A 17,825-nucleotide genomic window follows, 5' to 3' on the forward strand; every position below is an offset into this window, starting at 1 on the left:
ATGATAACGGATGGGAGAACCACACGATGTAAAAATGTTAATTTGTTTCCAAATTAATCTATAAATTCAATGCAAAAGTAATTTTTTTTAAATTGACTCTTTTTCAATGACATTTTCTCTTGGTTGTCCCCATGCTATTCCCCCACGTAACCAGCTGGGCCTCCATTCTACTCCTAGTCTCCAAAGCATCCAAGGAAATTCCTTCTCCAGACCCTTCTTAGGCTCCATGAGGCTCCAAGAGCAACTGCCCTCCCAGAAGGGCGGGCTATGGACTGGTAACCTAAAGATATGGGTTGGGGTCCTGGCTTTACCAACACTCCCAAGATTCCCAAGAACTTTGTGCAAATCACTTAACTAGTCATCTTGTGGAGAACATGGAGATAATAATACCACCTCACAGAATAGTCAGTATGAGGATTACATGAGACAAAGTAATGCATGACAAAGTGCAGTGCCTGACATATAACATGTGCTCACAAACAAGCATTTCACCCTCTGTTCCTTTCATTTCACCTGGATTGCATGAGCTCCAACATAACTGAAGCTACTAAAAGTCTACACCACTCATGGTGGAAGTCTACAGGGCTAGTATAAGAGAGGGATGCACTCCCACTCCCCAAAATGACCTGGGTCCATTCTCCCCCAACTGTAGCGAGATCTTCCGTTCTGAGTAGCTTTTCATCTTCTTCAGTGTTCTTGGAAAGAGTTTCAGGCTCTGCTACACGAGAACCTGACAATCAGCAAAGGTCTCCAAACTTCTTGTTCCATACTTGTTCACTAAGAAATGAGGCTTCTTTACACCTTTTGTAATACCAGCCCCAAACAGCAGGCCTGGTACGTGGTGAGCATTTAGTAAAAAAAGTTAATAATAAATGAGTACATGAGTGAATATACAGACTAATTATGATTATTTGGACAAATGGAGGCAAGAGGCCTGAGGCCTCCAGTTCTTTATATGATACCCCACAAATAAAAAAAGAAAAGCCTATTAATTTCAGTTGTCCAACTTAGCACTGTTTACATAGAACATACTCAAAACACCACCAGCTTCCTAAGTTCCCACCTATAGGGAATGATTAAGCAAATTACAATATTACCAGAAGATGAAATGTTATTTAGTCACCACTGTGGGAAACCGTGCTGAAGTGCTAGCAGGTGTTGTTTTGTGAAATGTTGAACCTTTGACTTCCTTGAGTGGTTTGTGCTCCCAGCAAGGCAAAACTTGCTACTTTGAGAACACAGAACCAGACAAGGTCAGGAAGTGTGGAGCTGGCCAAAAAACAAGCCCTTGTGTATTACCTTCATTGTAACTACTAGATTGCAGACAGTTCTGTTACTTTTGGAAGCCTAGAGTATATAAGCTGCAAAAATAAACTTGCGGTGAGGCATTCTACTTAGAACTGAGGCATTCTACTTAGAACTGCGGCAGTCTACTTAGAATTGCCTGCCCTCCCGATCCCATCTTTGTCTCTCTTCTTTTTTCTCAATCCTCACTCCCCAGTTCAGGGACTGTTTGTCTCGTGGGCAGACACCGACAAGTGGCGCCCGAACAGGGACCTGAATACTGGGGATAAAGTGAAGGACACCGCACGGAGCTGAGACGCGTGGCATAAGGTAAGGGGTGCGGTGAGATACCACGGTCAGGAGTAAGAAATCATGGGACAGGGTAACAGCAGAATGTAGTTTACTCAGATGTTAAAAAGTGTGCTAAACGGACTGGACCCCCAGGATGAGGAGGGCCTAGATGGGGAGGGGTCAGTGAGGGTGGTAGACGGTGCAGTGACAAGACAGCAGAGTGGGGCTGAGACGACGATGGCAGAGGGGCCAGATGAGGCCCAAGGCCGCCCTCCCGGGCAGGGCAACGGTGGAGGAGACCAAGAGCCCGTTGCTTCTCTAACGGGCCCTCCTGCTGCCGCCCCGCATCCCTGGGACGAGCCGCGGGCCGAACCATGGTCCCCGGGCCAGTCGGTCCCCGGGCCAGCCCCCAGCCGCGGGCTTCGCCTCCACCACGGCCGCCGCCGAGGAGTCGCCGAGGAGTCGGAGCCACAGTGTGAGCCTGTGAAGCGCGGGATTGCGATATCCAGCCCCGGGCAGGGCTGCCCGAGCCAGCGGGCTGTGAGACGCCGGAGGCTGAGCGCCAGCGAGTACTCCCGGCAGGTGCACGCGTGGTTGTGGCAGTCTTATTGCGGCCACTCACCTGGCACAGCGGCCTGGCCGCCTTCCCAGCTTACTGTGGCCCCGCAACAATGCTATGGGGCGCTGCCGCAGTTGGTCCCCCACCAGGGAAATCCATTCAGGAACTCTTCCCAGCAACCCCAGGCAGCGCAGGATTGGACCTCAGCAGCGCCGCCTACACAGTACTAACACCTGAGATGGGAATGCGAGCTATTCCTACAGGGGTCTTTGGGCCTCTGCCTCCACAGACTGTGGGACTCATCCTAGGAAGGAGTAGTATTACCATGAAAGGGATATTGGTTGCTCCGGGAGTTGTGGATATGGATTATACAGGAGAGATCAAGATTATGACACATTCGCCTGGAGGCACTTCAGTGATCGATAAGGGCCAACGCATAGCACAATCATTGTTAATTCCATATGTCAAACCGGGTAAAACAGCAGGCCGTAAATCCCGAGGCGACGCAGGCCTTGGTTCATCAGATGCTTATTGGGTCCAGGCCATTCACCACCAGGCCAGAATTACCACTATCCATTAATGGCCGTTCCTTCATGGGCCTTTTAGACACGGGGGTCGATGTCTCTGTTTTAACTGCAGATCAGTGGCCTAGCCACTGGCCAAAGCAGCAAACAGTAACCCAATTACAAGGCATAGGACAATCTCAGTCACCACAACAGAGCAGTGATATATTGTTGTGGAAAGATCAAGAGGGACATGAAGGATCCTTTCAACCATACATAGTGGCAGGATTGCCTGTCAATCTATGGGGCAGAGATGTCATGAGTCAGATGGGAGGTTACCTGTACAGCCCTAATCAACAGGTCACTATGATGATGTTCGATCAGGGACTTCTGCCTAGAGATGGCTTAGGTTCTTCTGGACAAGGGAGAAAAGAGCCTATCTTTCCCTCGCCCTTACCACAAAGAGCTGGCTTGGGATATTTTTAACGGGGGTCACTACTCCTCCTGTACCCCATGCAGATGCCATCACTTGGAAAAGCGACGCACCTGTTTGGGTAGAACAGTGGCCCCTATCATCAGAAAAGATACAGGCTGCAAGGTTGAGGTACAGGAGCAACTCGATAAGGGACATATAGCACTTTCTAACTCTCCATGGAACTCTCCATATTTGTAATTAAGAAAAAATCAGGTAAATGGAGGTTGTTACAAGATTTGAGAAAAATAAATGAGACTATGGAGCTCACAGGGGCTTTACAACCAGGATTGCCTAATCCTTCTGCTATACCCAAAAACACATATAAGAGAATCCTGGATTTAAAGGATTGTTTTTATACCATACCATTGTGCCCCAAGGACTGTAAAAGGTTTGCATTCAGTGTTCCTTCAACTAACTTACAAGAACCTATGAAGAGATATCAATGGCTAGTGCTGCCTCAAGGTATGGCTAATAGCCCTACTCTTATGTCAAAAATTTGTGGCAGCAGCATTAGAGTCTACCCCGTCTCCCCACATACAATCCTTAATCACACTCTTTTTGTTCTAAATTTTTTAAACCTGGATGCGTGGGATAGATCTGCTGCAGATCGCTTCTGGCATCCTAAAACTCAACAAGATTATGCCCAAGTGAGATGGCAGGATCCAGTTACTAACCAGTGGCATGGGCCAGACCCAGTCCTAATTTGGGGACGAAGGCACGTTTGTGTTTATTCACAGGACAATGGAGGTGCGTGGTGGCTGCCTGAGAGGTTGGTGCGGCTTGCTGATGAGCATCTTCGAGATCCTGCTGGTTGCGCAGATGGCTCATGGTGAGACATATTGGGCATATGTTCCTGACCCTCCCATGCTACACCCCACTGTGTGGAACGGGCCTGAAGTCATTGGTGGGACAAATGACACTAGGCTGTTAGGACATCCATTCGCTCCGCCGTCCTACAAGCTGTTGGATTCAATCATAGTGGCTTGGGCATAGGACTCCCTATATGCTTCGGGAAGAATGTCAACGTTACCGAATGTTTCCGTGTGGGTAGCCAGACAATTCACTGAGGCAACCAAGGACAGGGTGTCACATTCCATCAGCCAGCAGGATGGAAAAACATCAGGGATAAAAACCCACCTCCACCACAAGCCCATGATCCTTGCGGCGAGGAGAACAGAAAAAACAACAGATCCATCCTTTGGAGACAATGTTATAAAGAACCCTGGGAATATAGTGTCCCTGGGTTTAATCAAGCTGTTACAATGGTCCAGAGGCCATGACACAGGTGCTGATATCCAACAAGGGACTAAGACTGGAGTGGTTGTGGGATTATGGTATACCTCCCGGCCCCAGCGACAGATTTGGAAACTAGTGGGAGCAATGGATACAGTGACTATGAGTATGGACCAGGGACGAGGCAAGGTAGAAGGCAATACCACTGTTTGTGTCAAGGCTCTGTATGTGCTTATGATTGGTAATTCTAACATCACCCCTATTGACGGGGTCCAGTTTAATGTATCTTGTATACAGTGTAACCTAAGGTATTGCATCACTTGGTCAAATGACAAAACCAGAGCTGTGGTTCTCCACCAAGCCTCTTTCATTATGATACCTGTTAACATTTCAGGTCCTTGGTACTCGGACCTCAGAGGAGAATTCCCCTCCTTTCTAGCTCTGTTCCATTTGCTACTGCCTTTTGTAATAATCTTTGTTGGTGTTCTTCTATTCATGTGTTTTACTCCGTTGCTCAGAAAGGTAATACTCAAGGGCTTCATCGATCTCCAAACAAAGGTTCATGAGTTGAGATTATCTGCCCAGGTCCACCGTGTCGCTGACACCCATGTATAAAGCCCCTACAATGGGTCGGCAGCCAAAGACGGGTAAAAATTTGGTAAGAATGTACGTAACCTAAGACAGGAACCGTTCGCTAGAGGGATGGTCTCCTATGACGGGTAAATGGACATATCTGTACCAACCACCTAAGCCAGGCGCGACCCTTGTGTTAATTATATATAAAAAAGGGGGACCTGTGGGAAACCGTGCTGAAGTGCTAGCAGGTGTTGTTTTGTGAAATGTTGAACCTTTGACTTCCTTGAATGGTTTGTGCTCCCAGCAAGGCAAAACTTGCTACTTTGAGAACACAGAACCAGACAAGGTCAGGAAGTGTGGAGCTGGCCAAAAAACAGGCCCTTGTGTATTACCTTTATTGTAACTACTAGATTGCAGACAGTTCTGTTACTTTTTGATGCCCAGAGTATATAAGCTGCAAAAATAAACTTGCGGTGAGGCATTCTACTTAGAACTGAGGCATTCTACTTAGAACTGCGGCAGTCTACTTAGAATTGCCTGCCCTCCCGATCCCATCTTTGTCTCTCTTCTTTTTTCTCAATCCTCACTCCCCACTTCAGGGACTGTTCGTCTCGTGGGCAGGCACCGACACACCACAAATGAAGTTTATGGCAAGTTTTGAAGGAAATAGGAAAGTGCATGTAATGACATGTTACTCTCAGAATACAGAATCAAGTATCCAAGATAATCTCATCTATGAAAAAAAAAATCTTAGAAGAAAAGGAATTTGCCATAATATGATAAGCAAAATATTACAATGCTTGTTCCTAGTGATGGAATTATATTTTCCCTGTCTTTTACTTTTCTATATTCATTAAATTTTCTAAAAAACACATATAACTTCTACAGTCAGAAAAATTCTTTTGTGAGCCACAAAATAAAGAAAAATAATCAACAACAAAAAGTGAGTCATGCAGAGAAAGCAGTGCTTGCTTTGGCAGCGTGAACCAGCATTAGTAGAAGCAGCTGGTACACATGAAGGACACTAGTTCACACACACTACACCAGTATCACCAATCACTTTCCCTGCCATAGTTTGCACTTGGCTTGTCCACAAAGATCATCTCCACTCACCATGCAAAGACTTTAAGTGTTCTGCTTTTTCTGGTTTTCCTGGTGCATACTTCTGGTCCCACTCCTCTTTGACACGAATGCCCTGTTCAAACAGTTTTTTCTGATTTAAAACCAAATGCCGTACTTCCTCTAGAATGCATGAGAAAAAAGAATAATTGACTCGATCAACCAGAAATACTTTTTGAAAACCTACTAGTATATGACAATCCCTTTTCTGGTGTTTGAGATAGAGCAATGGATTAGAGAGGAAAGGCCCCTGACCTCTGTGAGTTGTTGCCTAAGGGGCTGCGGCTTCGAAATACCAGGAAATTTAAACCTCAACTGGCAATGTCTTCTTCCAAATAAGACCATTAAGTACTCAATATATGTTGTTTCATTTAATCGTTACACTTCACTTTAAGGAAGGCATTACCACTTCTCCATTTCACAGATGAGGATCTGACACTTAAGTAACTTTCCTGTGGTCAGAGAGCTGGCTTTAGCAAAGCCAGGACTATGCCCAGAGCTTCTTGTGCCCAGCTATACAGATGACCCCTCGATGTCTTTCATTTCTGTCAGTACAGGTCTTTGAATGCACATGACAGCAATGAACATGTGTGGAATAATGAATGAGCAGAGGGAACGAGTGGATGAAGAGAGATAATGGAAGGTGCAAGAAAGACGTGGAGGGAAAAGGTGAAATTGGGTTCTTTGCTAAAGGATGGATAACAATTTTGGAGAAAGAGATGAGGCTAAGAGCCCCCTAGGTATGGCCAAATGCCTGAAGACAGATCCCACAATGAGGAAAAGCCTAATGTCTTCAGGGACCAGGGGATGGACCAGGTCTGGAGGTGGGAATGGCAACAAGAAAGGAGCCTTAGGGAACAGATTAAATGACGCCTTTGAGGCTGGACTCAGAAGTCAGAACTTGGTTCCCTAAGGCACTGGGCAGTGATGAAAAGCTGCAGAGCAATGAAATACCGGGTAGAGGGTGATACAGAAAGGTCATGGAACTGCTGAACCACCTCCAATCTTGTCTTCTTGAAGGAAAGACTTCAATCAAGAAATAGAATTTGTGCAGCATGAACAGCAGAAATGTATTAGTAAAAGTACACTCTCAGACAGGGAGGGCCTGACCCAAGGGAGGGAAACAGCCCTGCCTTACATTGTGTGAAGGCTTTTATTTCTATGGGTAGAATTGCCTCCCCCTTCCCTTTTATCTCTTTCTTCTCCTGAGGTGCCTAGTCCTCTGGCACTTAGCAATGCTTTTCTTTGATTTAGGGGCATCAGTAAACACATCCTCTTAATTTAGGGGGCTACCTAAACACATCCCTTAGGGGTATGTGAAAACCTGGAATCCTGTTGGGCTGGTAAGGTATCATGATCCTGACAAACAGGATGTCCCCCCCCCCCATGAATTCTAAAGACAATGTCTTTGATTTAGAGGTATGTGTGAGCCTGGAGTCCTGCTGGGCAGCTGCCAGGGGGCTTGACCCAAGTAGGAGCTGCAGCCAGGGGCTTTCTAACCAGGGCTAAATTTCTCCTTCTGCTGCTCATCTCTACCTACCCACCTACCATATCAATTATACTTGTCTGGAAGCCACTAGAAACAGCAATAATATTACCATAGTCCACGGATTCTCAGAGGTATATTGCTTTTACCTTTTAACATCTCTAAAAAAACAGGGGTGCATCTTTATAATCAATGCCATGGTACAGTTTAACTGGCAGGGTTTTATTCTTTTTATGTTTTTTAGATTTTTATTAAAATATAGCTAACGTACAGTATTATATTAGTTTCAAGGGTATACCATAGTTATTCAAGATTTATATACCTAAAGAAGTGATCACCAATAAGTTCAGCAATACCGTACCATGCTATCACAATATTAACTACATTCCCCATGCTGAATGTTACATCCCCTTTTATTGTGTCTTTGTTTTAAATTTTATATTAGTTTCAGGTGTACAGCAGAGTGGTTAGGCATTTATATAATCTATGAAGTGATTCCCCCCCGCCCCCGGAATAAGTTCAGTACCCATCTGAAACAATACACACGAAGTCAGACAATCAAGTTCGCGAATTCATCACAGAGAAAGAGGTACACACCTCATTGCTGAATATCACTATGGTCACCTTTGAAGTCCTCCCCTTGGGAAGCTATGCACCTACACCAGGGCCTAGTCCACCCTTCAAAGCAATTTTGGAACTCTCTTTCTGGAATGGCCATCAGACCTGTCATTGTAGTACCTTGATGTCCTGAATGTCATCAAAATTTAATGTATTTCAGTATTTATTTTTGGGTAAAGAGTCACTGGGGGCCAGATCAGGTGAGTAGGGAGGGTGTCCCAATACAGTTATTTGTTGACTGGCTAAAAACTCCCTCACAGACAGTGCCGTGTGAGCTGGCGCACTGTCGTGATGCAAGAGCCATGAATTGTTGGAGAAAAGTTCAGGTCGTCTAACTTTTTCACACAAGCTTTTCAGCACTTTCAAATAGTAAACTCCGTTAACTGTTAGTCCAGTTGGTACAGATTCATAATGAATAATCCCTCTGATATCAAAAAAGGTTAGCAACACCGTTGCAACAAGTTCACAAACTTAATTACCAAACTTCGTAGACTGTAACATTATTGATTATATTCCCCATACTGTATTTCTCATCCCTGTGACTATTTTGTGACTACCAATTTATGCTTCCTAATCCCTTCAACTTCTCCCTCATCCCCCAAACCTCCTTCCGTCTAGCAACCATCTGTTTTTTTCTCTGTATCTCTGAGTCTTTTTCAGTTTTGTTTGCTCGTTTATTCTGTTTTTTCAATTCTCTGTAGACAGCACACACCTTCCTTACTGCTTGTGTCTGGGAGGGGCCACTGCTACGGCCCTGCCTTTAGGCATCTGGCCAGAGGAAGGAGATACATGTATGTCCAAAGTCACTAGCTAGTTCAAGATGAGACAGGCCTGAAGTCAGCTATCTGATTTCAAAGCCTGGCTCTTTCTACTCCTTCCAGCACTCTCCAGTGCTGTTCAAAAGGATACTTTCTAGAGTTGATCTAATATTGACACAAGTAAGAGTCGAGAGCAGGCATGTCCAAACTTTTTTCCAACAGTTTTCACCAGGGGCCATATGCAGTAAAATACACAAACAGCCGGGCCACTCACTCGAGGTGAAATACGTATTGCCTCACCTGGTTTATTTAAGTAAACTAAATATATTTTTGGAATTTTCTGCGGGCCAATTAACAATGGATTGTGGGCCGCAGTTGGCCCGCTGGCCGCAGTTTGGACACCCCTGGACTAGAGGGTCTATGTGAAAACGTTAACATAGTGTCTCAAAGTGGTGGGATTTAAAAAAAAAAGTTTTCTCTTTTGTTTCTTTGTATCCTTTTTTCTTTTTTTCAGTGAACACACAATATGTATCCAGGGAGACAGGCTGGGTGTGGGTGCCAATGTTGGCACCACCCAGGCACAGGAGGTCTCGAAAGGTGGCAGGCGGGAAGGTGGTGGCTAATGTGCATAAACAGAGACCGGAGCAGCATTTTCTGAGGCCTGAATGCACCCTGAGGGATAACATACCACTGATAAAGAAACTAATGTGTGCACTAGGAAAATCAGACAGAGGAAACAAGGGGATGCTGCTTTTATCCTGTCACTGGTAAGAAGCCACAAGCCTCTAGAAACTTTTCAAATAAAATAGGAATGCCTGACTTACCAGAAGATCCTGCATCTTCCAAATATCCAGCAGTCTTTAATCGATAATACCTGACTTTTCTTGAAACCTTATCCTTACTGTCCCAGAGCCTCAAAGTTATTTTGTGAAAATTTATTTTCTTCAGTAATTCCTTTGTCATGTTGATGTTAAAAATTTGGGTCCATGACACCCAGACTTTGTCCCCTTCATGCCACGGCTTCACTGTCTGTGTAAAAGAATACCAAGAGACTTTCAGTGTGGAAAGCTGGGAGGCTCAGCAGTCTAGGACCCATCATCAAGACTGTACCTATTGGCAGTGAAGCTGGGCCCCGCTCTTTATCTACCTTCTGTGTCTGGTTGTCCCCCAGGTTCAAACTCTCTTCAGGAAATGGGTGTCATGTGCTGGGCCCTGACACACCTCTGGGTTCCTCGGAAAAAATTAAGTCAAAGCAATTACCTGCAAATAGTATCCTTTCCAATGACTCTCATCCCTGACTGAGCTGGGCCACAGGCAGCTGTTTGCGTGTGGGGGGCAGCCAGGTATGCACACACATTCTCACATGCCACACACACAAAGAAAGAAATCGTGAGAGCTATAAAAACTTTTGAAACACCAAAGCAATTATTAGGTATAAATATTTAAATAGAAAGTCATATAATTGGTCTTATTAGGTCAGTATGATAGGGCAGGCAGACAGACAGAAATGAGCAGGAGAAGGAGAAATTTAGCCCCGATTAGAAAGCCCCTTGCACAGCTCCTACTTGGGTCGAGATCCCTGGCAGCTGCCCAGCAGGACTCCAGGCTCTAAATGAAACACGTACTTCTAAATTAAAGAGATATGTTGTTAGAAGTCAGAGAGGGGCATGGGGGACACATCCTATTTGTCTGGCTCATGGATACTTTACTAGTACAACAAGATTCCAGGTTTTCACACACCCCAAATGAATGTGTTTACACAGGCCCCTAAATCAAAGAAATGCATTGCTAAATGCCAGAGGACTAGGCACCTCAGAGGGAGAAAGAGAGAGAAGAGAAGAGAGAGGGGAGGCAATTCTACCATACAGATAACAGCCTTCACACAATATATGGTGGGGCTGCTTCCCTCCCTTTAGTCAGCCCGCTTCACATCTCCAGTCTCCACAGCTCGGAGTATACTTTCTTTTAGTAATAAATAAACTTCTGCTGTTCATGCTGCACAAATTTCATCTCTTGATTGAAGTCTTGCCTTCAAGAAGAGGAAGAACTGAGGTTCAACATAATTTTTCCGTAAGTCAGAAAGAGAAAGACAAGTACCATATGATCTCACTTATATATGGAATCTAAAGAAAAGACTATGTGAATGAACTAATCAGAGACAGTTTTGGGGACGCAGAGAAAAAACCGAGAGTGGTTAGATGGGTGTGTGGGAGGGGGTTGGGGATAAGGGGAAAGGTGAAGGGATTTGGAAGCAGCTGGTAACCACAAGATGGCCTCAGGGTTTTTTTGAAAATTAATTTGGGGAAGGTATTCAATAATGTTGTAAAGATTTTGTTGGGTATCTGATGGACATGCGTCCTATTTGGGAGACCACCTCAGGGATACTGTGGATACCTGATCATGGCATTGTACACCAGAAGCTAAACATTAATGAATGCCAACTATAATTTTATATATATAATGTGATGGTTCAGTGTGAGGTCGGAGGGATAGTGGATGGGGGGAGGGGGGTTCACAGTATGAGGGATATAAATGATGAACGTCTAAGTATTACCTTGTTTTGTACACCTGAAACTAATAAATAAATAATTTAAAAAAAAAAAAAAAACATAATTTTTCCGGTAACAACTACAAATTCTCATTTGGTAGGTCTGGGGTGGGGCCCAAGATTCTGCATTTCTAGCAAGTTTCAGGAGAAGGGAGAACACTTTGCGTATTGGGTATTATATACAAGGCTAAACACACACCTTTACTCCTGAATCCAGGAACACTTTGACCACCGCTGGGAATACCACCATATCTACAATTTTAGGCTCTCCATCATCTGGCAGAAGGAAATACTCAATGTGGTAGAAACGGCGAACCTTTGCAACAGGTTTGTCCATTTTAGGGTTTCTTCTATATTTTTCGATCAAACTTGTATATTTCCCTTTATGACCTATAAGATACAGATTTAATGAGTCTCGTTTTAACCTCGCATGGGAAAGCACATCCATCCCCGCAGTTCCTGGGAACCAAGAAAGGGCCCAATGCTGTGGGCGGCCACCTCCCGCCACGCTGCTTACCTCGACCTCCTAGCTAGCAGAGTAGCAGGCTACTGTGGACTAGGACTAGGCACCAGGATGCAAAATTTCAGTGCATGACTCTGAGAGTGAGTGTCTCCTTGTGTTTTTTCACCTCAGGCACTTCACCTGCCTCATCCTAGTCTCCGCAGTAAAAAGCAAGTAAAACAAACAAACAAAAAAATCACAGCACAGTGTGATTTGTGGAATACCAGCAGCATGAACAATGCTCTGAAGAACATCAGAGGAGGCAGCGGTAAACTCTGCCTAGGGGTGGTGGGGGAAGCCCCCAGGGGACCTCAGCAGAGTCTTTGTAAAAGCAAAACTGGTAGCTATTCCAGGCAGAGGTCAGAGTCCAGCAAAACCTCATGAGTGAAGCTGCACAATGTGGGTAGATGGGATAAAAGGATGCAGAACGTAAGTCTGGGCTTCAGCCAGAGCCCAGGGTCTCCACTGCCCTTGACCTTAAAGTGAACCCTCCAAGCTAGGGCTTTGCACACCATAAGAAGATGCTTCAGGAGCTCCATAAATACTTAATTCAAATTTCATTCTATAAAAATATTATCACTACTATATTTAAAGCTGTAGTTTTAAATTTTCAAATTTTTAACACCCAGGATTCTGTATTAATTTTGTGCCACCAGAAGAATTAGCTTTTGTGAGAAGCTTGGAATAAAGGTCTCCAGCCAGTCCCTGCTAGACATTAAGATTTCTTGTAAAGGTGAAACTGATCAGAAAGCATTTTATAGGTCTGTGTTCTGATTCAATCTAAGGTAAGCGAGCAAGTGGACAGGCCTCAGACCCTCTCACTTCCTGTCAATAGGAGAGAAAATTGCTACAACCCTTTTGGTGGGCAATTCAACAATATCTATAAGAAAATGTAAATGCGTACAGTAAGTCCTCACTTTATGTCATTGATAGGTCCTGGATTTTAATGAAACAACATACAATGAAACCAAATTTTACCATAGGCTAAATTGACATAAACAAAAGTTCCTAGAGCATCTCATAAATGTTTCAATGAAATGACGTTGAATGAAACAACATTAGTCAAAGACCTCCTGTACCTTCAACCCAGCAATTCCACTTGTTGAAATCCAGGCGACAAAAGTGCCCACCCACAGACACACACATATGTGCATACAAGGAGGGCTATTGCAGAAATGTAACAGAAAAAGTTTGGAAACAAGTTAAATGTCACCAATAAGGGGTAGAATAAATTAGAAACACACAACAGAATATTACATAGGTGTTTAAAAGACAACAACAAAGTAAAAACAAATATGCTCATTTCCTCTCAGACACTTAAGATACATTGCCAAATTTTAAAAAGCAAGTTGTAGAACAGAATGTTTAGGATCTCATTTCTCTTAAACAATTTATTTAAATAAACATTTATAAACAAATCCAAAAATACTCAGATATTGAAAGAAGAAAAACACTGAACCTAGAATTTTATTCCAGCCAGATATGTCCTTCAAAGGTACTGACATGATAAAAAGACTCTAAAAAACAAAGTAAACAAACAAAACAGAAATAAACTCATAGATACAGAACAAATTGATGGTCACCAGATCGGTGGGTTTAAGGAGGTGGATGAAAAAAGTGAACGGAATTAAGAAGTACCTATTGCCAGTTATAAAGATAGTCATGGGGATGTAAAGTACAGCATAGGGAATATAGTCAACAATATTGTAATAACTACGTATGGTGTCAGATGGGTTCTAGATATCAGGGTGATCACTTTGTAAGGTATATAAATGTCTAATCACTATGTTGTACACCTGAAACTGATATAATATTGTACATCAACTGTAATTGAAAAATAATAAAAAGGATTCTCAGGCATGCAAGGCCTCATAAATTTTTGCTGCACAGAGATCTATTTTGTAAATACCTTTGGAAGAAGCCCAAAATAAGAAAAACAAGTCTAGAAGATGCTGCAAGAAAGGCAAAGGTTAAAGTGGTCCAGTAAACACCACCTTTCTTTTGGTTGGTTTTTGACAGAAGTCTTTTTCCGTGTTCTTTTGCATGATATCAATAGACCCAAGAAAAAAAGCATCATTATGAGTAGAGGAGGTCACCACATAAGGACAAAAAGTTCTATTCACCAAGAAAATTGATCAATTGTAAACATGGTTGTTGCAACCTGTACAACACAAGCTGCGGGGAAGGCTGCAGGGGACAGACGGCTAGGCTGTTGAGTTACCACACATGGTATACACCTAACCGCATAACCTCTAAAATATCTGAAGCAACAGTTGACAGCTACAAGGAGAAGCTGAAATTAATCATTGTGGGAGAACAGTTTAAGTAGACAGAAAAACAAAAGGTAGACCATAAAGTGGAGTGATGAGGCAGAAAAGGGTTAATAAAAGTGACCCTAAAGGGGGGTTGCACAGGCCTGCATCCCCTCCCCAGGAACCGCCCAGGCTCACCCCCTAGAAATAATCTAAGATGTCTATTCTCTCATAAAAAGAGGAGATAAAATCCAACTGGTATTAACTGGTTCTTCACACATGTGCAAACTGCCAAAACCTGCCCATTAGTTGACCTCTAGCCTAATTATAATACAATTTAAATGGAATGAACATTATTAGGCTTAGCCCCTCCATGGGTTTTTCTCTGTGCATTCTGGGTAAGAGCATGCGCAGAAAGAAACTAGTTATATAACCAACATATGCCAATCAAATGACCTCAGTCTATATCTCACATCTCCTGCTGTAAGGACATTTACCTACCCTTTCCTATATAAGAAAAAGCTAACCTAAAGTTACGTGCAGTGGTCTGCCCCGGGGAACTTCTATGCTGGCATCTTGAATGAATTTACTTCCTTGCTCTCCTCCTTTCAGGGTGACTCTGTGAATTCTTTTCACCTTTTGAGAATGACCAGGGGTTAATTCCAATGACACAACATGGAGTACTTTTCTTTGCCCCTAATATTGGGGTTTAACCACGTGACTTGCTTTGGCCAATAAAAATTAGCAGGTGGGAGGTGACCAAAGACCTGAAGAGTGCTTGGGTAACTGGGCTTGCCCTCTGTTGTCTCTCTGCCTTTTGCTAATATGAATGTGTCTGGGCTAGCTCCTAGGTTGGGGGGGGTGGTGATGAGAGATACCTGGAGGAGAGCAGCGCGCCAGTGCAGGGAGCCCAGGCTCGCTCTGCTTACCTGCTCATCCAGGACAACAGGGATTCCTTTGTGAAGCCACTGACCTGGGGAGCTTGTTTGGATTTGTTACACAGCATTGCTGCGGTAATAGCTAATTGATCTAATTTTACACTCAGAGATTCAGTACATCTGAAAAACTGTATTTTAAGTAAGGAATGGGTGATGTACAACCAGCTTATAGGAATGAAGGCCTTAACCTCTCTGTCATTTCTTAATCTGCAAAATGGAGAAATAGCATCACCTACTTCTTAGGGTTATTGAGAGGATTAAAAGTGTGAAGACCACAGAGTCCATAGTGGATCCCCTAAAATTGCAGTTTCTTTCCTGACCTCTGTTCCTAGAGTCTACCACCCTACTGGGGAAAGCTGGTGGAGGGAGTATGTGTGCCCTAAACTCCTGGGAGAAGGTCCTCAGTCCACCCCTTTTTTCAGAGTTGGAATTCTGCTCTAGTACTTACCAATATTCACCGGGAAGGCCAATGAGATGATGAAGTTGCAGGGAACGACCCGGGGCTCGTCGGAGTTGGAAATGCTGGCAGGCCCATCTGAGGATGCGACGCTGCTGCACTGGGGCTCAGAACCCGAGTCCCGGGCCTGGGCTCCAGCGTTCAGGTACTCCACATCACCCTGCCTCATGAGCCGGGAAAGGCCGCTTAGGGAGGGCCTGGGCCGCAGGCTTGCCTTGTCCTCATCCTTGCACTCCCAGGCATGCAGTGACATGCTCCAGTGTCCACCCGCCCAGGACTCCTAACTGGAAGAAAATTGAGGCACTTCTGTCACCACCTTCTGTTCTCACAGGGGAAGCCCTACCTCTTTCAGGAACACCGTTCTCGTGCCTCATTTCCCTTGTCATTTTCTGTGTTGAATGTACCACAGAGAAGGGTGGCTGGCAGTAATCATGAAATTGAACAACCCGTTTCTCTGACTTGAGCCTCTGTTCTCCCCCAGCCCCAGCCGCTCCTCCGTTCCTGAATCAGAAGTCAATTATCTGGCTCTCCTGCAATACCTATCTTAGGAGAGTACAGTTCCTCCGGAACCACAAGGGGTGGGGGAGAATTCCCCGTGCTTCCACTCAGGGAGGCCTTGGGGTAAGCTGCTCCAAAGCACAAAATGCATTTGCCATTTGGGGACTGGAAAACCCGGCAGGAGACCGCATGTGCAAAATCCTGATGAGGTCAAGGAGGGCGAGGGAGAACCTCGCGGTCTGATGCAAATGGTCACTTAGCGCCCAAGGCGCAAGGAGGCGGAACCCCGGCTAATGCCAAGAAAATGAGGCCCGGCAGCAGCGAGGGGGGGGAGTGGAGGCGCGGGGGGGGGGGCGGTGAGGACACACGGTCCCCTCAAGGCGCCGACGTACCTGCCAGCAGATGCGCTAGGTAGCAGCCGGGGCTCAGACCGCGGCGGCCGTTGGCTCGCATACCCGCCGCGCAGCCGCTGTGCTAGGAGATTGCCGGAGGACACGCTCCGCCCCCAACCCGGCGCGCAACTGTGTTGGACAGTTGCTAGGAGACAGGCGAGGACAAGGCCCTGGGGCGGGGCTTTCCTGGGGGCGGGACTTCCTCCCTCAGCCGGAAGTCTCAGACCCGCTGTGTAGATAAAGTCTGGCAAATAGTGTATCTAAATTCCGAAACCAGCTGCATTCATTCATCCGTCCACTCATTTAATCTTGAAGGAATTCCTGCTCCAAACGTGAGCACCCGTAATACTCCTGACCCTTACTTAGAGTACGGGTATAGGCAAAGGAAACAAAGGGCTCTGCAAACTTGGATCCTCTCACCCCACCCCAAACCTCTCTCATACAGACTTTTTGCTTCTATTACTGGTGTCCTTAAAATATCATCAAAATTCTGTTAGTGATTGTGAGCCCCAACTCAGACGAGGAAACTGAGGCTTAGAGAGGGGCAGCGATTTGCCTGAGGTCACACAGCGAATGTGTGGCAGCATTGGATTGAAGGCCGGATCATCTGACTTGGGCTCAGCTGTAAAATCCCTCCTACCCCTACCCCTGTCTTTCCGCTGACAGAGCCCTGGCTGCTGCTTCCATTGTAGAAGTCCACAGAACACCGAAGGGGATGGGCAGAGGGACACAATGGCAGAGGTGACTGGCAGGAGGGGTCAGAGGCATGCTTCATAAAGGAGACAAAAGCCAAACTTTGCGGTTTGCCAGGCAGTGAAACAAAGACATGGCATTCCAAGCTGAGGGAACAGCATATGGAAAGGTCAAAATGGGTGAAAGCACATGGCAAGCTCAGGTAAGGGATGATGAGACTGGAGGGTTGGGCATGGCCCCTGGTACATAGTGGTGGAGGGCAGTCAGGGCACTAAGACAGTGGGCCATAGGGAGTAACATTAAGTTTTTTGGCCAGAGAGAGTAGCACAACTCAATAGCACTTTGTTCAAGAGAATGGGAGCTCAGGTTCTACACACAATTGTTGGGGAAGCTGAGGCTTTGAGCTGAGATATGACTACTACCCCTCGTCAACGAGCAAAACTGTGGCAGAGCTATAACTGGAACCCTGGTACCTTGCCCCTCAGTGCCCTGCCTTCCTAGACCAACCCCAGGGGCTGGAAACATTCCCTTCCAGAATATTGCCCATTGACGGGCCTTCCAATATTCCTCAGGTTCAATCAATTAATTAAAAAAACAAAACTGGGCCTCAAACTCTTAGCACTGAATGTTACATCACCCTGTC

At 45.2% G+C, this 17,825-nt stretch overlaps 1 protein-coding gene across 3 annotated transcripts in view; it reads right to left on the minus strand.

Annotated features, from left to right (window-relative positions):
• The window catches only part of CFAP92 (cilia and flagella associated protein 92 (putative)), a 138,079-nt gene extending 121,470 nt beyond the window's left edge, over nucleotides 1-16,609 (minus strand). The window contains exons 1-5 of one of the 3 annotated variants that reach the window (XM_081051099.1): nucleotides 16,490-16,609; nucleotides 15,591-15,883; nucleotides 11,650-11,840; nucleotides 9,727-9,931; nucleotides 6,035-6,163 (exon numbers count right to left, since the gene is read on the minus strand). In XM_081051099.1, coding sequence (XP_080907225.1) covers nucleotides 6,035-6,163; nucleotides 9,727-9,931; nucleotides 11,650-11,840; nucleotides 15,591-15,852 — 787 coding nt within the window. In that variant the 5' untranslated portion in view covers nucleotides 15,853-15,883; nucleotides 16,490-16,609. The remainder of the gene's footprint in view (nucleotides 1-6,034; nucleotides 6,164-9,726; nucleotides 9,932-11,649; nucleotides 11,841-15,590; nucleotides 15,884-16,489) is intronic. The other 2 variants (XM_081051100.1, XM_081051101.1) reach the window with 2 other exon arrangements.
• Nucleotides 16,610-17,825: the final 1,216 nt, after the last annotated feature.

This window comes from Rhinolophus hipposideros, assembly GCF_964194185.1.
Source record: "Rhinolophus hipposideros genome assembly, chromosome: 1".
Classification (NCBI taxonomy): Eukaryota; Metazoa; Chordata; class Mammalia; order Chiroptera; family Rhinolophidae; genus Rhinolophus; species Rhinolophus hipposideros.